The sequence below is a fragment of the Amblyraja radiata genome, chromosome 29 (genome assembly GCF_010909765.2).
Source record: "Amblyraja radiata isolate CabotCenter1 chromosome 29, sAmbRad1.1.pri, whole genome shotgun sequence".
Classification (NCBI taxonomy): domain Eukaryota; kingdom Metazoa; phylum Chordata; class Chondrichthyes; order Rajiformes; family Rajidae; genus Amblyraja; species Amblyraja radiata.
The window spans coordinates 5,876,088-5,901,264 of NC_045984.1; the positions used below are offsets into that span (position 1 = coordinate 5,876,088).

The following is a 25,177-nucleotide window of genomic DNA, read 5'->3' on the forward strand; positions in this document are numbered from 1 at the left end:
CCGTTTGAAACTAAATAACTTGACATTATTTATGAAACCTCAAACAACTAACATTGCCTCAGTTTGTCTTCAGTCTCCTCTCCCAGTTGCTACTTTCATGGCCTCAGTCCCCTCTCCCAGGTAACACTGCCATTGCCTCAGTTTGTTTGTCAGTCTCCACTCCCAGGTGCCACTGTCATGGCCTCAGTCCTCTCTCCCAGGTGCTCCAGGATTGGAGACTACAACTCCCAGCATCCCCCGCGTCCCCATGCACCACCTCCCCGGCCGCACGGAGTGGCGCCAGTGGGCAGGCCCCGGATGCGGTTGCCGGGGCGACGGTGACGTGCGGCGCGGGAAGCTCCGTCGCGCCGCGGGGGGTTTGTTGCGCAGTCGGGCGGCGGTTGGAGGAGGAGCAGGAGCGCACGCGCAGAGCAGAGTCGATCCGAGTCGAGCCAGCAGCCCGGGCCGAGTGGAGCAGCGCCGCCATTATTGCCGAGCTGTCCCAGTCCCCCGACCCGTCCCGTCCACCGAGTGACCTCCAGCATCCGGAGGCAGGCCAGGACAGGAAACACGGGTGACCCACGCCAAGACCCGCTATCCGCCGTCACCCCCACGCGGCCGCCAGCCCTGGGTACTTCACCGCCCGCCGCCGCCAACGCCATGAACAACCAAGGCGGCGACGAGATCGGGTGAGAGGCGAGGGGACGGGTGATGGCTGAGGGGGGCGGCCGATGGCTGGCTGGCTGGCGGACGGGCGGGCGGGCGGAGAGTGAGCGGGGCCACTGGACTGGACTAGGCCGCGCAGCCTGCCCTCGCGTTTGGAGACGGACGGTCGCTCTCCACGTTCGCCCGGCGGCCGTTGGGCTTCGGCCTCCCGGGCTGGGGGGGGGGGGTTTATGGACGGGGATGACGGTTGGCGCCGGGAGGGAGGGGATGTGAGAGGAAGGACGGTGGTGGGGTGGTTAATGGCAGTAACATAAGGTTGGGGGAGGATTGATGGCCGTGAGGCGAGGGGGGGAGGTCGGTGGCCTGTGGGTAATGGCGGCGACAGGAAGCCAGGGGGACGATCGGTGGCCGTGAGGGGAGGAGGTGGGGGTTAATGGCGGCAACAGGTGGCCATGGAGGGGGGGAGGGGTAATGGCGGCGACGAGAGGTAAAGAACACGGGGTTCGACGAGCTGCAATCCCTCCGTAACTCAGGAGGGATTTCCATCGTCCTGCCTACCCCCTCCCAAATAACCAGTCTACCCCTCTAATGAATTACCGATCATCCCAATAATTACATTTCCCCTGGAGAGAAAAGACTTTGCCTTCCATCACAGTGAGGAGGAGATTCACTGTGATGGATGTTTGTGTAAATTGAATTGTTTGTATGTCTTGTAAGAATTGTCTCTGGTTGTATGGCTGTGGAAACTAAGTTTCGTTTGAGCCTCACTGAGGTACATATGACATGTAATAAATATTCAAAATATAACCGCCCCACAGACAAAATAATACCACTTTCAAATATCGCGCTCCCCCCCAAAGACAACCTCTCAAGCGGAACTGGTAGCCCCCCCACCCATTAAAAAAAAATATTGGTCATCTACCCACCACCCCTTCAAATAACTGCCTGCCCCCCCCCCCACAAAGAAACTGCTTGTCTCCCCTCTACCCCCTCAAAATAACAGCGTCTTTCCCATCCCCCCCAAATAACTGGTCCATCTTCTCCCCTCAAAATAAATGGTCTGCACCCCTCATAATAAATGGCTCGTCCCCTACCATCAAAGTAGCGTTTCCCCCCACTGCAAAATATCTGGCCTGACACTCCTTCAACATATCTGGTTATCCCCCTCAAAATAACTGGTTGGGTCCCCCCCATCTGGAATGATCACACCCCCTCAGAATTATCCCCGCCAAAGGAATAACCCCGCAATCTTCTTTAGTGTGCTCCCTCCCCCTCCCGGGAACTACTGCAGCCCCCCACAAAATAAGCCATTCCCCAGACACTAGAAGCTAATCTTCGCTCAACCCCCCCCCCCCCCCAGAGATAGGGGACCGTCCCCAGCTCTTCCCAGAAGTGAACCATTTCCCAGCGCTCCACCACTAAGTAGCTGTCTCAAAAGTAACCATCTCCCAGAAGAAACTGCACCCCCTCCACCCCTAACCCCAACACCAAAAATAACCTATCCACTAAAGGAACTTCCTGCAAATCCATCCCTAATAAAATAAGTGTTCACATGACACCACATCCCACAAAGGAACCACCGCTTCCCAGAATGGAACTGTTCCCTTGAGTCCCCAAAGATGGTTTGATGGTTTATACAACTTTAGATTTTCATGCGTCAGTTTGAACGTCACACATTTTTTTGTCCTTTAATAGCAAAGATGGTATACAAACCACAGGACGCACAATAAAATGGCGAACAGAATTTTCAGTCATGTTCGTAAGGTTTTTTTAAATTGACTTTCTGCAGATCTTGTTTTCCTTCCATCCTGGGCTTTTGGGTGCCTACGTTTTTGCCATGTGGCTCATTTAACTGATCACTTGCCCTTTGGATGTGGATAGTTTTAGTATCCATTGTGGTTATCATTGACAATCTAGATTGGGCATTTGTTCAGAAATCAAATGGCAGCTGACTTAAGTGCTTGTTTTATTCGGATGTCTTTTACAAATGGGTGATTTGGCACGGGCTTATTTCCATGTCTCTTTTCTGAAATGCATATGCAAGACCTGAAATTGCATACATTTGGTCCCTTTAAATTTAGTAGCTTAAAGGTATTTATTTTCAGGTTATTCTAGGGATACAAGGAACTACAGATGCTGGTTTACAAAAAAAAGGTGCAAAGTGTTGGACTAACTCAGTGGGTCAGGCAGTACCTCTGGAGAACTTGGATAGGTGATGTTTTCGGCAGGACCATTCTTCAGACTGATTGTGTGAGGGGGGGGGGGGGAGCTGAAGAGAGGAGGAGCAGGACAAAGCCTGGCAGGTGAGGGTTTTTTAATAGGCAGATGGTGGAAAAGGGTGAGAGATGTGAAGACAAGGATTGAAGAGTTGTAAATTGTGAAGCTAGAGGAAGGAATGGGTGTGAGTCCAGATGAGCCACAGGGGAAAGGGGGGGAGGAGGGGGGAATTATTGGGGGAAGAATGGAGGCGGAGGTTAATAGCGATTGGAGAAGAGTTAATAGATTGGAGAATTCAATGGCCATAGTGTTTTGGGTGCTGTTTCTCAAGTTTGCATGTGGTCTCACTGGCAATGGAGGAGGCCCAAAGTCTGAAATGTCAGTATAGGAATGGGCAGAGGAATTGAAATGGTTAGCAACTGAAAGATCCCTTGGATCTTGGCGGATTAGCCAGGATTATTTGAAGGTTAACTTTTATGTTTCTATCTACTACGGTGTATGGATGGTTTTTAAATGGGTCATTTGTTGTAGCTTCAGAGCAACTGGATTCTCTGTGCTCATTCAGTCATTTAGATTTGATTGTCCTTGTCCGGTGGTTGTATATTGGATAATTTAAGAACATAACTGATTAAAAAATGCTCATGGTTTCCATATAGAACACCTACAATTTTGATTGCATTTTATTTTGTACGTGGTCCTTTGGGGATGACATTGCTTAAAATAAATCTAATTGAAAATCTATTCCGTGCATTCATGTGGACATCGCTATACTGCAGTTTGAGCACAGGACACATAGAATTTTGTGGTCAGTAGGCTGCTCTGGTTACAATTCCAAAGAAAAAATAAAATTGGAGAATGTCAATTGTTGATCTCATTGTAGACTCAAAATGCTAGAGTTAACTCAGGCAACATCTCATCTTGGCATCAACTGTAACCTTTGTCATTCCAACGCTGTTGCTTTTCTGTTCCAGAAGCCATTGGTTATAACCTCAGTTGGCATTCAGTGGGATATCTTTCCTGGAAATTGCTAATGCTGCATTTGTCTTTTTATTTCAGGAAGCTCTTTGTGGGTGGTCTTGACTGGAACACCACACAGGGTAAGTTTTGTGTGCGTTTACCTGTTGTGTTATTGATTAATGCACATTGATTTGAAACTGATTTTTTTCTAAGACGGAAGCCTCCTTCCAGAGTCATGATGCGTATGGTTATTTCTGCCTTCCAAAAGAGAGATCAAATATCCCAGAATTTGATGTCCTGTCAGAATGTTATTGTGTAAGTGAAGTAGTTAGAAAGGGACAGTTTTCATAATTTGTGATAATTTGTATTTGATTAGAGTTGAAGTGCAAGAGTTAAAAGTTAAACCGTACCTGGTGGAGAAGAAAAATGGTCGTGAGGCAGTGTCTTGTTGATTAGTTTGGAGTCTCGTGAAGTGTTATTTCTTTTAGTGAAGGTTCCACATTAAATGTAAGTGAAAATATTGCTGTTTGCAACACTAAATACTGCAGTTGAGGTTTTTTTCAATTTACTGGTCTTTTTTTGCAAACCCCCTTATTCCACATCTCTCTCCCCCCCCCCCATCCCCCAATGGATCTTGTATCTTATTTTCCTCAATGTTTGGACAGACAATTGACAGAAGTGGCCATTTTTCGCCAAAATTTACCTTTTGCTTGTTTATTCTGAACGTGCATGTGCTCCTGTGGTTGAAGTTAACAAATTTTGGAGATGTTAAATCAACAACTTGAACACAACTAATCACATTTATTAATCTATGTGCCAGTTTACATAGACAAGACTTCCTTGCCTGTTATGTTTAAAATATTGAAGAAAATATATTTCTGACTTTTATTTTAAACAGAAACCCTCCGTGATTATTTTTCCCAGTATGGAGAGGTAGTCGATTGTGTAATAATGAAGGATAAAATGACAAATCAATCTCGAGGTTTTGGTTTCGTAAAGTTCAAGGATCCAAATTGCGTGGGTACAGTACTTGCCAGTCGACCTCATAATCTCGATGGAAGAACGGTAAGTTGATTTAAAAGTCAATTTTGTTTTGGTTGATTGCAATTTCCACGATTAAGCATTGAAATAATTGTGATAATCAGAATGGTTCCCAATACTCAATTGCCCATCTGATTCAACCTCTTTTTCCACTCATGTCTATCTTTTTATTGTCTTGAAACAAATGTTTATTGGGGAAACAAGGGATATGGGAATAGTGCAGAAAAGTGGAACTGAGGTAAAAAAAAATCAGCTATTAACTTAGCTAATGCTAGAACATGTGTGGGCCCTTGCTTGCATTTTTCTTAATTTCTGAATATAGCCCCAAAAATATATTTTGATTTGAGGACCGGCCATGGACTAGTGTCTATTGTGCTTTGAGATGACTATGAGCATTGATCTATTGTGACTGGCAAATTAGGTTACATGAGCTCATTTCAACTTAATCATTTTAATAAAAGTTTTAATAAATAGTGTTTTTGGTAATGTTACAAAGTTCCAAATATGTATTTGAAAGAGGTTTACCAGACAGTTCTTCCAATTTAATAATTAAAAGCTCTGGGCCAACGTTACTTAGTTATGAGTATTTATAAAATAGAGCTTTTAAGTTTGGCTCGTATAGTGATGCAAATATCCTTATATACGAACACGAAGTGTATGTTTGCATGTGCGGAAATACTTTACATGTTTGTTCACAAATCCTGTCTAATATCCAGAATTTTCTTTATAATAATTTCACAAACCTGCTCAGTCAGCCCACACTCTTACCCAATTCCTATTGTTTACTTGAAATGAGCAATGTATCTATCTATTTTGGCTGACGCTGAGACTTAAAATGTTTGCTTTTTACAGATTGATCCAAAGCCATGTACACCTCGTTCCATGCAGCAAGAGAAGCCAAAACCAAAAGAGGGTGGAGGATGGGGAGTAAGTATTAAACATGGAATATTTTCTATGTCAAGCTTATTGTGTTCTAAACTTCCTGCTTGTACTGTTGTAAAAATAATTCTGACCTATATTATTTGTTAGAGTTCAGATATTAAGTTTCTGGTCTGGGAGCATTGTTGCTGTTATAGAAGAAATTCATTCTGTGGCAATCCTAATCACTTATTATTAGAATGCTGGAATGAAAGTAAAATACATTGAATTATTACAATCTGAAGCGTGTTTAGAACCATTTTTACCGTTGCAACATATCGCTCATGCCACAGAGTGGAGACAAGGTGTAGCACAATGTAATATAGTTTGGAGGTGATGGAATATGATCTAATTGGACTTTTTAACATATTAATACATTTCACGTTTTTGCCTCATTGACAGAAATATCTCCAATTATACAAATTGATGAGTAAATATCATCGAAATAAAAGGTGGCCTTGATCATGAATTGATATGTTTAGTTCACAATTGAGCATTCGCTGGGTGTTTCCATTTATATTTGCTGCTTTTGGAATATGGTTATATTGTGATCTAGTAATTAAAAAATAATAATTTTTGCAGAAAAGTTCACAAAACCAGAGCAGCAATAAATCAAAGAAGGTATTTGTTGGTGGAATTCCTCACAATTGCAGTGAGACAGAGCTCAGGGATTACTTCAAAAGATTTGGAGTGGTGAGTAGTTGTCATGTTAGCACCTATTCCTATTGCACCATACTAAAATTCTTTCTTCGTTGTCACTGACCCGACCTTTCTCTTTCGATGCATGTTCTGCAGAGATGTGTATACATATTATGGTGTAAGGCTATTGCCTTTTCAATATTTACAAATGCTTTGTTTTTGGCAAATGGATTCTAATGACTTATTCAACCGTATTCGTATCAGCTAAAATGTAGTTAGGGTTAACAATAGGCATGGCCATTTGTGGTGCCTAGTGTTTTCATTGATAATTTGAATCATATCTATATTTACATATTGTGAATGTTTATTATTATGGAAGTATTCTACAGAAGCAGAAAATGTGAATTTGTCCCGAGAACTCGTACTATTGTGAAACATTATTCCAAATCTATTCTTGATTCTTTATTCTTGCAAAATATCTTGATTTTTAGTATTTGGATTTTCAGGATAATATTTACCTATGCTATAGTATGATGTAGTATAGTATGGTGATAATGAATATTTCATTTCTCCATTGGACCCACCTAATAGTCACAATATCCCTTCTGCTTTTTGAAATAATTTTCTGTATCTAGTGAGCTTAATTGTGATGAAGCAGATACTTTCAAGTGGCATTTAAGAAGCTTTCAGGTTGACCCATGGATATGCAGGGAATGGAGGGAGACGTGCAGGCAAATAAGATAACAAGATAAAGTTATCATGTTTGGCATGGGTGTTGTGTTCCTGTGCTATACTGATGATCCAGATACCTGGTGTATCCATGTTCAAATAAAAGGAGCTCATCCTCATCATTTTATGAAAACTTTGTGTGTGATAACCATGAGCTATTGAAATAAAGTGTCTCGGTGATTTAAAACAAAAAATAAACTGCTAGTGGAACTTGTCTGAAGAAGGGTTTCGACCCGAAACGTTACCTATTTCCTTCGCTCCATAGATGCTGTTGCACCCGCTGAGTTTCTCCAGCATTTTTGTGTACCTGCTAGTGGAACTCATTGAGTCAGGCAGCATCAATGGAGAATGTTGACGTTTTGGGCCAACATCTTGCATTGGTACTCGGGAGATGGCCAGTATGAAGAGATGTTGGGGAAGAACCCTCTTGCTCCTTTTGATATTCTGTTTTTTCTTTTCTTTTAGGTCTCCGAAGTAGTAATGATCTATGATGCCGAGAAGCAGAGGCCCCGAGGTAAAGGCTGATCCACTTTGCTGCTGACCTAATCCCTTTTTTTAATATTCAGATGACAAACTGACTTATGAACCATACAGTACTTTTCACTTTGGGTTCTCAAAAAATGTATGTGGCTCCAAATATTTTCCAATTCTTTTGTTAATGAAAACCCATTGAGACCTACGGTTAATTCAAAACTACCAGGCAGGCCTTCAATGTAGTTTATGATAACAAGGTAGGTTGCACACTGTAAGTCGCTTTACTGGGAAAATCATGCATTTTATACAGCACTCTTTGATTTAGAAACTTTGATTTTTGTTGATTAATGAATGCAGTTCCCCGGTGTGCCATTTCTCTTTTTCTGTTTATTGCTATGCAATAATCAAATTAAACACGATCTACATGTTGTTGATTTTAATGTGCCTCTGAAAGACAGCTGAACCTTGTTGGACTTCTATCAGAAGCACTGTACATTTGTAGAACATGCTCTTACTAATAGCAAAGTTTAAATTTATTTACCCCTATAGCATAAACTAATCTATTTTGGACAAGTGATCAGCACAAATGTAAAAACTCTAAACTGTTAGTTTGAATTACATACACAAAATGTAAAATGGAGTCATGTTAAAAGGCTTCACGAATGCAACAACAAATGAGCTGTCACTGTCACTTGAGTCAAAACATCATGTCTTTGTGGCCCACTCAAACTTCTGGCAATACTTAAGTGCAGAATCAAATAAGCATTTGGGGACTCTTACAAACAGAACCTGCCTGTCTCCATAAAGGATGTAAAAAAAAAAGGGAGTTTACCCCACTCTCCTGAACAATACTTGCCCTTTAATCCACTAGAATGAATTCATTTGGAAGTTAATTGTGATTATTGTTTACAAATTGGGAACCATGTTTGCCTATATTATGGACATAAAAAGAGCTTTATTTGCTGTTTAGTGAAAGGTGCTATATAAATGCAAGTCCTTTCTTACAATGTATATAACATTTTACTCTAAGACCCTTGCTTGACCTTTCGAGTTTATTATTTGCATTCAGGACCAATCTAACGGAGAGCTGTTTGATGTTCATAGAAGTAATCACTGCATGATGTCGCAGATAATGAATGAAGCATGTTTGATCAGAGCAATTTCATTATTGCGCAAAGGGTGGGTAATGATCTGGATTTGGGTATTTTTAGAATAACTTGATCATTAAACCCAGTTTATCATTTGGTACAATGCAATTTCATTGTGTGTGTGCTGCTAGTTTGCAGCCATGCTGTTAAATGGAATCCTTTGAAAAGGCAGTTCATTTGTGAGATAAATAAACAAATGTGTGATCTAGTCCTAATCTGCAATTTGCACGCCTGCCTCGCTTGTAATGTCTGTAATCCAGATACTTCTGTTTGGCTAGTGTTAAAGCAAAAAGCTGCAGCGTTGACAAAACAAGTCATTTTCACATATTTGCGATCCTTGCTGAGCAAGAACTCTGGTCTTAAAGGCAATGGTGGTCCTTTAAATGCTATGACCACTATTGTATTAAAAGTAGCTGTTGTGAATTTCCCAATATATAAACATTGAATTTCCCAATATATACTATTGTATCTATGATGATGCTAAAAATGAGTGAAGGGAGAAATTACACTTGACTGAAAATCTTAATGATAATCATGAAGAGAACCGGAGTAAATGTTTGCATATTCTCTCTAACCGCGCGGGTTTTCTCCAGGTGCTCCTGCTTCCACATCTCAAAGGCGTGCGTGGTTGATTGGTCACTGTAATACATTTTAAAAAAAGCCCCTTGCATGTATGCAGTGAATGCGAAAGTGAGATAACAGGGAACTATTGTGACCAGATGGTCGACATGGACTGGGCCGAAGGTCTTTTTCCATGCTGTGTCAATCAAATGTATGTTCAACCAATTCTTGCAAGCTGGTAAAGGGCCTTTTAATATAGGCTGAGGAGTTGATTTAACAATTTCATTAGTTAGATGTGTACTTCAGAGGATGTAATTAATAATGAGAGAATATATTCTACATACAGCTCCTCCCTGAGTCAGGGCAGGGTTCTGTCCGAGAATAGTTCTTAACCCAAATAGTTTGCAAGTCGGAAATTAGATCCTGCTAAGTGGGTTGTCCTATAGGAATAAATAGCCTGGCGAAACATTTTGCCATTCTTAATAATAAGCATGATGTTAACAAATTTGGCATGAGCCTATCTGGGGCTAATATCGCAGATGAGGTTTTATTTGCTTTCGATTGCTTTAAAAAAAGGCAGTGCCTGAACGATGCTGCTCTTGATACGCTTCACAAAATGGACATCAATGTGGTAAATAGAATATCATTTTTCTGTGTATGTGGAAAAAATTCCAGATAGAATCAAGATTAGTTTCTTGTAGCCCTGCAGCTCCTGGCAAATTCACTTTGCTGGTCTCTCATACGCTCGATTATACACAGGCTATTGGGCATCTGTTAACTGGGGCAAGGAAGTTAACGGGAGTTGGGTCTTTTTTGTGTGCAATATTATACCATGTTGCAATTTAATACCATAGTCACTCAAATACTAAGTATTGATGGACATTAAATACAGCTGTGCGGTAAGTGTTTTGTGTAAACAGGTGCAGTATCAGTTGTTTTGACTCTCAACCAATGTGATACTTCTAGATGAAGTTGTTAAATAGGCCCAAGTTCTAAGAGGTTGGCACAGCCCAGAAGTTAACCAAATGTGGATTGATCAAATTAGTAAATTCTTTGAAATGTTATGTATGAGTGAAATTGTTTTCATGGTTAGCCATTGAATCGTTAATTGCCAATCGTCCATTTGACATTTATGAGAACCTTTCATGAAGAATCTGTATGTGAAAATGACCCCAAGAGAAACACGGCTTTGCTAACCTAACAGAGTTTTAGAGCATCGTGTTCCATTTTCTTTGGAATCGTTTGCTGACCTAACAAATTTGCATAATTTTCTACAGTTTTTTTGCTTCTGGATTTAAACTATTTTCCCCCAAAATCTGAGTTGCGTCCTCCAAATTTAATTTTATCCAGAGTTATATTCATTGACAGATCATGGGTTAAAGCTGTCAACTATTAATTTTTGTTTTGAAAGATTTTTTTGCTGACATTTTGAACATGTTCTACAGTTTGTGAATCAGCGATATTCTTATTTTTATCTAATAGTTTGTCATCTGAATTCATTAATATATTCCGGATGTTTTCAGATTATTTATGCCTATTATAACGATAACTATGCAAGATAATTAGTCTCGACCTGCCATTGTTAAATCGATTTAAGTATTATAACTTAGTGTTAGTGTTTTATTTAGTTAAATCTAAGCGCTGTAATGTTAAGAAACATGTATATGCTGTTTTAATGTAATTAACTTATCTCTTTAGATTTTCCTCTCTAGGTTTGTGATAAGTTGTATCACACAGGTACAGGCCAGTTCTACCCACTCAGGAGGGATGGGATCTGTCTGTCTGGAAACTGCAAGACGTTTGTCATTTGCTCTTGTTGCTGACAGCAGAATTTCCTGCTGTAAAATCATTTGGCCTGTATCTTTGTGTATCAAATGTTTTAAAATAAACTTCTCTGGGCTGACCAACGATGTTGGATAAGCTTTGAGGGTATTTCGTATAGTGTATATATACATATTTATATTTTAGTTTGGTTTATAAAGCTATAGCACTATGTTGCTGCTGTCAGCACTAGCTGCAAAGCAATATGCCTACCAAGAGGAAAAACACAGGGTTTCAGATAAGATTGGCTGACCTGAATTGTATTGGTATTTTACCAGTGGTTTCTAGAGGTTAATTAAAATTTGAACGCAATTTTTTTTTGTAGTTTAACTATTTAAGTTCTTAACAGATGTTCAAATATTTATCACTGACTTTCCCGTCCCATTTTATTTCACTGTTGTAGCAATGCCCGACCATGCCTTTATAGTATCATGATAGTTAAATATTTGTAGTTGTAGGTTGAATTAAAACAACTTCAACACTGCATCTTAGCGATATGCTCAAAACAAGGTGCTTCCCTCCGACTCCTGCTTCCCTGTGCTGCCATTTTGCATGCAGCCGCCTTTGTGTAGCTGCAGAATAGTCTATATAATTATAATTTGAATGCCAAATAAAATTGTGAGTTTGGGTTTTGGTGGGCATTAGGTATTTAGGTAATTATGTAGTTAATATAGATTCTGCATGCTTTTTTTGTCAAGATCCAACGATTTGTAGTCTTTCCGAGGTGTGCTGTTCACATACTATGTTCTGCTATTTAGTAGCTTTATAGCACAATTATGTTATGTTAGAGGTTCCAAACTATATGTTGTCTGACTTATGACATGACATTGATTACAGAAATTCTTGATTAGTACAGGTGTCGGGTTATGGGGAGAAGGCAGGAGAATGGGGTTAGGAGGGAGAGATAGATCAGCCATGATTGAATGGCGGAGTAGACTTGATGGGTCGAATGGCCTAATTATACGCCTATTCCATATGACCATATGTGAGTTGTTGTAAAGTGTCAGATTCCCAAATTAGTTGACTTGCAACATAGAAAGTTCTATTAATTTTCTGATTTGAGGGCCAACAAAAAACACTGATTTAATGGCTTATTTTTTCCCCTATTTTGAGGCTACACTGAAACTATTCTTTAATACATGCGTAGAAAGCACAAGGAAGCGACAGGGAGAGAAGCTCTTTTAAAATTTTCCTTACTGTGACAAATGTTTGCATTCCCCATTTCCACGCATGAATTATCCTGAAATTAAGTTTATTTAATTTATATAACTCTTAATTATGTTTAAAGGATAGTCTGAGTATAAATTTCTCCTTCAGTAATATGCTGTCAAATGACGTGTAGTATTAATTAACTCCCCCCCCCCCCCCCACACACACACACACTTCCCAGTGTTCAATATTATTAATGTCACCCTCTACGTGTAATTTTTATTTAAATATTCTGGTTTGCAACGTGGACAACGTTACACATGCCATGTCAGTTTCCTTCAGACTTGCTCAGTCTGTGCATATTTTCTTAAAAATAAATAAATAGCCCTGCGCTTGTGTGTTAGTGGAACCAGCCAAAGATCATAACTTGGTATTAGGCGATTCTTCCCGACAACTTCCTAGATTTGAAACAAAATTTCACTGAAAATTGCTGCTAAATGCGTAAACATTTGTGATCCAAAAGTAGCTGTCATTGGGGTTAACTATTGTATTTCATTGAATCCTGGCTGGCTGTAACATGCTGTCAGTGATTCAGCAGAGGGGGCTTCCAATTATCTGAAACCCTGGGATATCCTTTAAATTACCCCGCCCTAATACTGTGCATCATCCTGTTTTGTGTCACTACACCCTGCTACCTTGATTCACTCTTCGTCGTTGGATAGGTTTTGGATTTATTACTTTCGAGGACGAGCAATCAGTGGACCAGGCTGTCAACATGCATTATCACGACATCATGGGCAAAAAAGTGTGTAGTTGTAGTTTTATTTTACCCTTAGAATGAACTGAGGCTTAGGTGACTGGAGATTTCACTGGGGTTATTGTGTGTGGTCTCTCCATTGAAGAGAAACGTGTTAAGGGGCAATTTAATGATTAGTGGGACCTAGATTTTAGTACTATTTCCTGCAGAAGAAGCAGTGAATAAGGTGTATTTCATGCTTTTCCCTTTAAATGAATATATATACAACATCATTTTTCAAAACAATAGTTAGTTAAATCGATTATGGCCATTTTTATGAATGATGAGCCTGCATGCACTTAAGCAGAATTTATCAGCTGCTTGCACGTTAGTTATAATTACCTTTATTGTAGTTAGCTATTCATAAGACCGGTGAAATCTGTATTAATCATTTAAGTCTCCGTTTAATAAACCACTCCTTCAGATATGTTTTTAACGCCATAATTTGTATCTAAGTTTTAAGTTGCAAGAAAACCATCAATGTTTCAGTGATCTCTACATGCTGAAGGACTGGTGGTCAATTTTATTTTGTTTTGTCTGAGGTCACTTGCTGTATACTTTAGTCAATAATAACTTGCTTTAATGTAAAAAGAAAACAGTTAAGTGGCCTCATTTGCTTGATCTTCATACTGTGTTGTAATGCAACATAAATGTGCTTAATGTATAAGAAAGAAGCAAACTAAGCTGTTGAATCTGGACTGGTGGGGTGGTGCTTGCATTTAAGTAGGACATTAGGTGCCAATCCAGTTCTTGATTTACATGGCCTGTGTAATGTAGGACATGGAAAACTAATTTAATAAATATTGAATTAAATGCTGCTTGCAAAAATTTATATTAAAAGAGAGTGAGCCATGTATATATCAGTACTTTGGGCAAAGGAAGATTATTTCAAAATTTGATATAATTTGTGATTCAATATCGAGCATTAAAAATTTCTAGTGCAGATTGTAATGCCAAACGTGTTGCCGCTTCATTTAGCTGTTAAAGTTTCTTGAAAGTGCGGGTGTTCATTAAGATTCAGTTTCACTGTCATTTAACAGAATAATAATGACCCAGTTTGAAGATTTCTTCTACTTTGTAATCCTTGGATATTTCTAGGCATGTTTAAATTTAGCTAGCTTGTCTTTACATCCCAACTTGATAAATCACACTGCAAGATTTATCTGGGCATGCATGTATCTAGATTTTGTAAAGATGTGCATCAATGTCGCAGTTTGAATTTTAAGCCCAACAATCGCGCAAAGAACAAAATTACTCTATTAAATTATTAATTAGGAATTTCTGAGAAAAAATATCTGCAAATTCTTACTACAATTTTTATGATAGATAATTATTTTGATGGAAGATTTCAAAGTGAGGTTGAACCTAAGCCATAATAAAAGCATGTTGGTTATTAACAACTTGCAGAGCATAATGGCTATGCTAAATTTAGTTCCAGGTGGGTTCAAACATTTCCTAAATGTGCTACTGGTTTGTCATCTTGGGGGCCATAGAAAGTTGGTATGGAAAATAGACAGTGCCTTTTTGATATCAAAGTAATCGGTTTTAACTTTGAGCTTGAAGCACTAGAGAAAGCTTTGTTTTTGCAGCTGACCTGAATATTGACCAAAATGGGGAGGTCATCCATGCCTGTTACCAATATGCTCCAGGTCTCAATTCAATTTCCAGTTTAAAGCATAACAAATTGATGTCCCTTTTGTTTTGTTGATATAAACAATGATTTGTACATTGAAATATGACCAGACGTTAGCATTGTAGGACTGTGTAGTTCGAGGTTAAACATGTAGGTTTTGATTGGAGAGTTACTTATCTTTGCCTACCAACTAGCTAAGAAGTTAAATTATAGTTAAAGCTCTTGACCAGAGCACGGTAGAAGAGTTATGATTGCATCTGTGTCATGCATGTATTCTAAACTTTGGAACAATGTTCAGTGCTTCTTTTCCTTCTACTTCTTACTATCCTATTCTGAGAATCTTCAAAAGGATAGGTTTTCAATATCATTAATAAATTAGCTATTGTAATTACTGATTTTTTTTTAGTCTAGAAATATCAAACAAAATCGGCTACCATGCTTACAAATCTGAATATTTTCAACTCTTCAGTCTGAAATAGGCTCCCGACCCATAACTTAGTTCCTCCAGCACTTTTTTTTGCATTCAGAAATCACAATGGTTTGGCATCTATCTCACTGCATGATAGACAATAGGTGCAGGAGTAGGCCATTCGGCCCTACGAACCAGCACTGCCATTCAATGTGATCATGGCTGATCATCCATAATCAGTACCCCATTCCTGCCTTCTCCCCATATCCCCTGACTCCGCTATTTTTAAGAGCCCTATCTAGCTCTCTCTTGAAAGCATCCAGAGAACCTGCCTCCACTGCCCTCTGAGGCAGAGAATTCCACAGACTCACCACTCTCTGAGAAAAAGTGTTTCCTCGTCTCCGTTCTAAATGGCTTACTCCTTATTCTTAAACTGTGGCCCCTGGTTCTGGACTCCCCCAACATCGGGAACATGTTTCCTGCCTCTAGCGTGTCCAAACCCTTAACAATATTATATGTTTCAATGAGATCTCCTCTCATCCTTCTAAACTCCAGAGTGTACAAGCCCAGCCACTCCATTCTCTCAGCATATGACAGTCCCGCCATCCCGGGAATTAACCTTGTAAACCTACCTCAATAGCAAGAATGTCCTTCCTCAAATTAGGGGACCAAAACTACACACAATACTCCAGGTGTGGTCTCACTAGGGCTCTGTACAACTGCAGAAGGACCTCTTTGCTCCTATATTCGATTCCTCTTGTTATTAAGGCCAACATGCCATTCGCTTTCTTCACTGCCTGCTGTACCTGCATGCTTACACACCCTCCCCCAAGACTCTTGCATCTGCACTCCTCTGACACTTGGACAAGTTTACTAGTGAATTCATTACAATACTGTGCCGCATCTTTAAAAAATAATTAAGTTTTGTTGGGAAATAAATATCTAATAGTCCAGAAAATATGCAAATTCAACACCACTAAAGGCACTTACATTGTAGAGGTCATTTATTGTATAGCGTAGCTTAGTGCTATATCTTTAATAAATATGTCAGTTTTTGATGAATGAACTGATTAAACTTTTTGGAAGTTAAATCCTACTGAGACATCCCTTGACATGTTATGTAAAGATATTCTGATATCAACTTCAAGCAAAGCTGATTGAAACATTTTAAATTTGGAAATACTTCAATATATTTTTATAACATAAGATGAGAGTTCAACAACAGGAATTAGTCATTTAAACATTTTGTATATTTTGTGAAGTTCAGATTATTAATTAACATTAAACTTTCAAATAGATGTCTGGAATTAGTTTTTAGGACCTAGAAGTATTGTCTGAAATCATTAATAATGGTATCTCAAGAATCTATCTGGCGTCAGCTAAATGACTCAACTGATCAGAGTAATAACTAAACTTATTGATTATGTTGTCAATTTTTAAGTAAAGACACTTAAATTCTGATATAAACTTAAGCAGCCAAAAGGATGGTCAATAATTTGATTGTATGGTATTGCTTTGAGAATTATAACAATGATAAAAAGCTTAAACTAACAAAATATTAAATATTTGTACTTTGACATTTGCATATGAAGTTGGTTTGTATATTCTGAAAAGGGATACCCTGAACTTGCGTAACAGCAAGTGCTTTTAGTTTAGCCATGATGGTGTGTAATTTATTTAAACACAGTATGAAGATTTGCTTCTAATTTACTCAAACTGTCCATTTTTATCTGCATGTATTTCCTTTTTCTGTTAAAGATGTAATTTAAGACTCGATTAGCTCATCCATTCCCTTCTGACATTATGTTTCAAGTAATTAATTGAGATTCTTTATGCATAGCCTGGGGAAGGTAAGTCATTATCTTCCATTAGATGTTTAAATAACATTTTTTTAAGTAAGGCCACATCAATCTAAAATATGTTTCTCAGGTAATTTGGATCTATAAAAATGGTGATGGTTGGGTTATTTTCTATTAGACCAGACTTGATTATTAATTCAAAGAAACTTTAATTGCAAAATTTAGCTCATTTTAATTTGAAATAAAATTAACATCCAGTAATGGAAACTTGTGTAAAATGGTGATATGTACTTGAGAAACATAATGCCTATCTATCTTTCTATATATATATAGATATATATATTTATATTGGCCTATTTAAGCTATTTAAACGTAGTTGTAAGTTTTTAAAATGTAGTTGTAAGTTATATGTAAGTGTAAATGTTAAGTATAATAGACATGGGTGTGTCAAGGGTGAGGGTTGTGGAAGAGTAATTGGGCAGCTTTTTTATCCATCCCTCTATTATCCTAATTAGGTTGAGGTGAAACGCGCAGAGCCTCGTGACAGTAAAACTCCAGGGTCTGGCCAGTCAGGAGCACCACAATGGACCAGGAGTTTGCCAAATGCCGCTAATGGTTGGGGCGGTCAGCCCTCGCAAGGCTGGCAGCAGCAGAGTTATGGTAGCCCACAAGGTAAAATAATTAAATGTTTAAATTAGGAAACAAGCTGTGGATAATGGAGTAATTAATTTGTATATCAACATGCTACAATACTGTTGAGCTCTGGCTTTAATCTTAATTACTCCATGTTAATTATTGTGGATAAAATTTAAACTTCAAATTTTGGGAGATTTTTTAATAAAACGTGTATAATTAAAATGCTTCTTAGTTTTTGTATAGCAAGATGCAATATATACCAGACCAGTCTGAAGAAGGGTTTCGGCCCGAAACGTCGCCTATTTCCTTCGCTCCATAGATGCTGCTGCACCCGCTGAGTTTCTCCAGCATTTTTGTGTACCTGCAATATATACATATGATTTAACCTCCACATATGTGTGTTAAAATTTATTTAAGAAGGAACTGCCGATGCTGGAAAATCGAAGGTACACAAAAATGCTGGAGAAACTCAGCGGGTGCAGCAGCATCTATGGAGCGAAGGATCGCTCCATAGATGCTGCTGCACCCGCTGAGTTTCTCCAGCATTTTTGTGTACCTTTGTGTTAAAATGTACATTGTATTCCCAGCTCATTAGGGAACATTTACTATTTGAATGGTTTAGATAGTTAACCAGCTTCAAATTTGACCCCATTTTCTTTCCTTAGAGACTGCTTTTATTTCAGAAATTTTCTGTGATAGTCCTTGTTTACTTCCTGACCTATTAGTGCATCAAATTGACTGAACTTGTATTCAACGTGACCCAGCATCTGTGCTTTTGCCTGGATCAGAAGTATTAAGCATATTCAAATTTGAAAATGCAACAAATAGGTCTGATCGCATCTGTATAGAAAAACAAAATTGAATTTAGCATGGTCTATACTGGAGTTGAAACTGCTGCATTGTCTGTGAGGCTGTTTTGATTCAAACTTAATTCATTGGTATGAAGAGTGCGAAATATTTGTTCTTGACTGAAGCATTGTAGTCTCTATACAACTTACCTTCATATAAGGAGATGAACACATCCCCTTTGTTGTCCAAATTGGTGCTGATCTATAAAAATAAATTAATGCCATCAACATGTCCATAGTGTGTAGATGATTCCTAAACTTTTTTATGGTAGAGGAAACATTTGCGTTGAGTTTATTACATATGTACAAGTATGATGAGGTACAAGTACAAAATGTTGCTTGCAGCAGCATCACAGACACAAAGACTCAACACAAAAATATAGATTATACGTAAATCATATGGTGGCAAAAACCAGTCATTGAAAGTAGGAATGCAGGTGCAGCAGGCAGTGAAGAAAGCAAATGGTATGTTAGCATTCATAGCAAAAGGATTTGAGTATAAGAGCAGGGATGTTCTACTGCAGTTGTACAGGGTCTTGGTGAGACCACACCTGGAGTATTGCATACAGTTTTGGTCTCCTAATCTGAGGAAGACATTCTTGCCATAGAGGGAGTACAGAGAAGGTTCACCAGACTGATTCCTGGTATGGCAGGACTTTCATATGAAGAAAGACTGGATAGACTCGGCTTGTACTCGCTAGAATTTAGAAGATTGAGGGGGGATCTTATAGAAACTTACAAAATCCTTAAGGGGTTGGACAGGCTAAATGCAGGAAGATTATTCCCAATGTTGGGGAAGTCCAGAACTAGGGGTCACAGTTTAAGGATAAGAGGGAAGTCTTTTAGGACCGAGATGAGAAAATCATTCTTTACACAGAGAGTGGTGAATCTGTGGAATTCTCTGCCACAGAAGGTAGTTGAGGCCAGTTAATTGGCTATATTTAAGAGGGAGTTAGATGTGGCCCTTGTGGCTAAAGGGATCAGGGGGTATGGAGAGAAGGCAGGGATGGGATACTGAGTTGGATGATCAGCCATGATCATATCGAATGGCGGTGCAGGCTCGAAGGGCCGAATGGCCTACTCCTGCACCTATTTTTCTATGTTTCTATGTCTAAATATGGCAAGGCACCTAGAAAAATTAGTAATAGCGCAGGAGGTGATCTGTAGTGTTGCAATGCTGAGATATTAAGCATTAAATTTTAACGTTTAAACTTTATCCACAATAATTATGAAAGTCCTGACATCCCACGAATCAGTCTGGTGAACCTTCTCTGTACCATGACACCCAGGTCTCGTTGCATCTCCCCTTTTCCTAATCGGCCACCATTCAGATAATAGTCTACTTTCCTGTTTTTGCCACCAAAGTGGATAACCTCACATTTATCCACATTATACTGCATCTGCCATGCATTTGCCCACTCACCCAGCCTATCCAAATCACCTTGCAGCCTCCTAGCATCCTCCTCACAGCTAACACTGCCCCCCGGCTTCGTGTCATCCGCAAACTTGGAGATGTTGCATTCAATTCCTTCGTCCAAATCATTAATATATATTGTAAATAGCTGGGGTCCCAGCACTGAGCCTTGCGGTACCCCACTAGTCACTGCCTGCCATTCTGAAAAGGACCCGTTTACTCCTACTCTTTGCTTCCTGTCTGCCAGCCAGTTCTCTATCCACATCAATACTGAACCCCCAATACTGTGCTTTAAGTTTGTATACTAATCTCTTATGTGGGACCTTGTCAAAAGCCTTCTGAAAGTCCAGATATAACACATCCACTGGTTCTCCCTTATCCACTCTACTAGTTACATCGAAAAATTCTATAAGATTCGTCAGACATGATTTACCTTTCATAAATCCATGCTGACTTTGTCCAATGATTTCACCACTTTCCAAATGTGCTGCTATCCCATCTTTAATAACTAGCAGTTTCCCCACTACTGATGTTAGACTAACTGGTCTGTAATTCACCTTTTTCTCTCTCCCTCCCTTTTTAAAAAGTGGGGTTACATTAGCTACCATCCAATCCTCAGGAACTACTCCAGAATCTAAAGAGTTTTGAAAAATGATCACTAATGCATCCACTATTTCTGGGGCTACTTCCTCTTGGCTGTCAGTAGCAGCGGGAAGGGGGTATGGACTTGATGGGGATCCTTGATAGATGCTGCTACCTTGCTTCAATGCCTTGTCGATGCTTTGGATGCTGGGCAGGGCTGTACTTGTGATGATCATGGTCCTCTGTTTTCTGCAACCTCTTATATGTCCCTGTGCATTTGAATTGCTGTACCAGGCCATGATGCAACCAGTCAGGATATGTTCTACAATGCATCAGTGGAGCTTTGCTAAGAGTATTCAGTGACGTACTAAATCTCTTTAGTTCAAAGAAAGTAGAGGTGCTAGTGCGTCGCCTTTGTGGTTACATCTCAGCTGGGCCAGGACACGTCCTGTTAATGCCCATCTCTTGTAATATTTTGTCCTACTGTATTTTCCATTGAAAAGGGGCACACTGGTTCTTCCTGTATTAGATGCTAAAGTACAGAATTCTGATATGACATGCAGCTAGACAAGCGAAAGGAAGTATTTTTGCCTTTTTGTGTTGCCCACTTAATTCTTTTATGGGTGAGTGGTGTCAAAAAAGGCATATAATAACTTGAGCTGTTTTCAGCATCCTGTAGCTGTTGTGTTTCAGGATATTGTGATTCAGCTGAAACAATGTATTTTCAAAGTACCAAATGAGATGTACAGTGGCACACTTTCTCTGGTTGTATTAGACGTTTACTCTAAATAAACAAGTCCTTCAGAGGAATAACTTGTTAGTGAAGATGGGCTTGCTTTAATTGTTTTTGTTTTTCAGGTATGTGGATGGCACCTGGTCAGCCAATGGGTAGGTTTTCTTTAACCTTTAAAGTAGACATGAACAATATTTTCTGCACAATATTTTACGGAGAGGAAGGAGGCAACATAATTAAATCTTTGGTTGTTTTGGGGTTTTGCAGGTGGGTACGGGCCGCCACCACCACCAGGAGGACGAGGTGCCCCTCCGCAACCCCCCCATTTTAATCCATATGTAGTGCCACAGCCACCTCCAGGAGGATTTGCACCACCTCAGGGATTTGGACAGGGTTTTGGCGCACCTCCACAATATGGTATGTTTTTAAGTGGCCCTTTTTGACAAAACAAAAGAACTACATGTCATTGAATTGCTTATAAATGTGTTTCAAGTTGCAGAATATTATGTTAGAAAAATGGAAGACAAAATGTACTGTTCCTCATTGTTAAATCGGGTATCATTAAGCCTGGTCAACAAGAATTTGCTAATTATCTGTGAAATGTTTTCTATAGTTTTGACAAGAGGTTCATATAGTAAAGCATATATAATTTTTCAATATATGCTGGCTTACAGCAGTTATAATGTAGTTGTATGTATCGATTCAGAATGTTTTCAATACGAATTATGCTGGTTATTGTGTTATGGTTTTATGAGGGGGTGGAGAAGTAGTGTAATCTAATTGCCTGCTCAAAATAACTGTTGAGGACATTACCATTTTTTTCATCTGGTGTAGAAATTGTGACTTGAGGTGGGTATTATTTTAAATATTTCATATTTGGATGAAAGTTAATGTTTTGTATCATGGCTTTTTGTGTTCAACAGTGCAGCCTGTAGAAGCCTTGCTTTTATGTTTTCAGATTGTACAATTCTTTCGTTTTTAATCTCCTTTGTGAAAAATTAAATATCTTCTATCAAAATGTCTTGCAGGGATTCTGCATTGCTGCTCTTGCTGACTTTAAGTGGGGCTATTGAAGGCCAAGCTGGTCTGCACTGGTTCTTGCAGCATTCTGTGCTGGTAGCCCCTGTTTACTGTTAACCGCTGCTGCGCTATTTTATTGTTGAACCATATGAATCTTGTAGCCTTTTTTATATTGATCGAAGAAAGAACATCCATCTTGATTCCATGTGGCTCTAAATATGCCCTTTTGTTTTAAGCAGACAGAGCAGAATGGAGAGCGCAGTGGTGAATTTGTTTATGACTGACTACATTCCGGTTAGTCAATTTACAAGCAGTCAAGAGTAAAACAACTGGGTCCAGTGTAGCACAGAGCGCGCCATGTATTATACAAATACACCTCAGTATGGCAGGTTCTCCCAAAAGTCTAGGGCATACCTGGCATAATTTTTATTCATGATCGTTAAATCTATTGTCCTTTGGTGACAAATATTTAAACGATTTTATACCCCAACTATCCCTACATTAAAAAATAAGTAAATCACCTGTCTGACCTGAGCTCATTCTTGTTGCTATTCAGGCTATGGAGGATTTGGCGCACCTCCAACTGACCAGTTTGGCCCACCTGGAATACCAGCACCCCCTGCCACACCAGGAGCAGGACAGATGGGCTATCCACCAGCAACACAAACACCTCAGGATATGAGCAAGCCACCTGCTGGACAGCCCGAATTCTCTGGGTACAACCAGTATGGTAGGTAACAAGGAGTGTAGGATATGGAGGTGATGTAGGATTAGAAAAGAACACAACTCCCATCAGTGAATATGACTCCTGCAGTCAAGGGCCCTTGTACCTGCTTGAATTCCAAGCAGGATTATACGAACACCAGAAGACCGAGGTAAACGATGGTGGGTTGAATTAGATCATCCTTTTCTAGCATTTTATATTGGTTCATGGATGTAAAATCTACTATTAGGGCCAGAGCAGCAGATATAGCCTTCAATATGCAAGTAACTAGCAAATACAAGCTTACTCAGTAAGTAGTCATTCACTTTTTTACATCCAAGTAGTATTGTGGTTTTTCATGTGACGTTTCTCCTGATTTCTACTTCTCTCTTTTCCCCCACCCTCATCCCTATCACTTTCATCCACTATAACTTGGAATGTCAGTGATTCCTAACCCAGCTGTTGATCTCTACTGTTCTCAATCTGGATATTAATCTGGGTCCATCTGCTTCCTTTTGTTAGCTGGCTAATTGCATCTTCCTGCTTTCATTTTCAGATGCAGTCTGATTTAAGCGGGGAGACGGCTTTGGCCAGAATATGTCATAAGGTAGAAAGTTAGTTGAAAAGATTTCCAAAGTTGGATCAATTGGAACCAGGCCTTTTTCAAAGGAAAATTGAAGCTTCAGAGTTTTTAATCAATGAAAGGCTCATCTCAATTTGTAATAACAATTGGCTGCTTCATTGCATTCATTAATTTCCAGTGGTGATATTCTTTAACTAAATCTTGTTAAATTCCTTAAAAATTGAATTTATTACAATCTGGCAAAGCATTTATATATTTATGGTTGCTTATTTGGAAGTAGCTGAACCAATGCATGTAATTCACTATAGTACTCTGCTCATTTAATCACTGTCATGGGGTGCATGTTTTTAATCTCCTTAAACCCAAATACACTGCAACTCGGTACCTTTTCTACAGGCTGTACTACATTCACTAAAGATGCTTTGACTATGAGGTTAATGTCCCTATTGATAATTTAGATGCAGTTTGTATTAATTATATATACCGATAGTTTGTTGCCACAATTTACCTATTACAAATTGACCGCTTTGACAAATTTGCTTTAAAATGTATTTATATTTCACTGGCATTTCTTTGCATCCATATGCCACTGGTGACACCTGATGCATCGATGCCATGGATTGAAGCAGGTTCAGGCTTACTGGGGTAGTCATCCTGGTTTCCTCGTCTCCCTAATAGGCATGGGTAACTATCCTCAGGATCCTTCAGGCTACGGACCCACGCGTCCTTCTCAGACTTACGGTCAGGCTGAGCAGGGATATAGTGCAGCAGGTAGGTGTTGCATAGACTTTGACTGCCTTGCTTCAACAAAGATGAGTAGCTTAAGTAGGATGTAGTCCTTGCGCACTTTTTTTTAATAAAGTAGGAGAATAGTGCTAAAACATTTGAGCATTTGTTGTGCTGGTACAAGGATGATCTAATTGTGAAATATTAAGTTTGACTTTCTTTAAATTTCTCGTGAGTTACTGGCATTTTTTGCATTTCTTGCCTCTAAGCAGTCATAACTCTTGTGTTTCATTTATTTACTAGGATATGGGCAAGACATGAGTGGTTTTGGCCAGGCCCCAAGTTTCTCGGATCCAAATCAGCCAGCTCCCTCATATGGAGGACCCTCCGCACCAGCACCCCCAGGGGCTCCACCATCCGCACCAGGTGGATTTGCCCGCGGCCAGAACCACAATGCTCAGGGGTTCCATCCTTACAGGCGTTAAAACCATGGCTGGGAAAAAATGAAGGCATATATTCTGGTGTGAATTTGGCCAGGAATTCCTTAATTTGTGACTCTTTTGTGACAATCACTTGATTAAATAACAAAAACAACAAAAAAAAATTTAAAGGGAGTTTTGAAGGATACGCTGTGAGCTTTGGACTGCATTTTTTTTTTTTGAATTTATTCTCCTCTCTTCCCAACAGCACAAATGACCTGCGTTCTGAGTGATGCAGGGTTTAGGAGAACTATTTTGCTGTACCATATAACACTTGTTTTTTCATTTGTTTTGGTTTTTTTGAGCCTTTGTTTTACCCTAGTACACTTTTATGTTTAAATAAAAAGGAAACATTTGAATTCAGAGTTGAAATTTTTAGGAGAAATTTTGTACTATTTACATCTGACTTATTTTTTAATTTAAGATGTAGATTTTCCCTTAAGAATGGCTGTAGAATAAAATGCAAATTAAAGACAGACGACCCCTGGTTTAAATAAAGAGAGCACATTTCGTTTAA

The 25,177-nt window shown here is 39.3% G+C and overlaps 1 protein-coding gene across 4 annotated transcripts; it reads left to right on the top strand.

The window, feature by feature from the left end:
* Positions 1-364: 364 nt before the first annotated feature.
* dazap1 (DAZ associated protein 1) lies at positions 365-25,177 on the top strand. 4 transcript variants are annotated; one of them, XM_033046468.1, is made up of 13 exons: positions 365-668; positions 3,919-3,959; positions 4,718-4,884; positions 5,713-5,787; positions 6,361-6,471; positions 7,612-7,660; positions 13,022-13,104; positions 17,452-17,608; positions 21,275-21,304; positions 21,417-21,566; positions 22,726-22,899; positions 24,134-24,226; positions 24,485-25,177. In XM_033046468.1, exons 1-13 carry the CDS (start codon positions 640-642, stop codon positions 24,664-24,666), a joined length of 1,341 nt encoding a protein of 446 aa, XP_032902359.1. In that variant the 5' UTR covers positions 365-639; the 3' UTR covers positions 24,667-25,177. The 4 variants fall into 4 exon arrangements, with proteins under 4 accessions (XP_032902359.1, XP_032902361.1, XP_032902362.1 ...); XM_033046470.1 differs by lacking the exon at positions 22,726-22,899; XM_033046469.1 differs by lacking the exon at positions 24,134-24,226 and having other exon boundaries at positions 370-668; positions 24,485-25,025.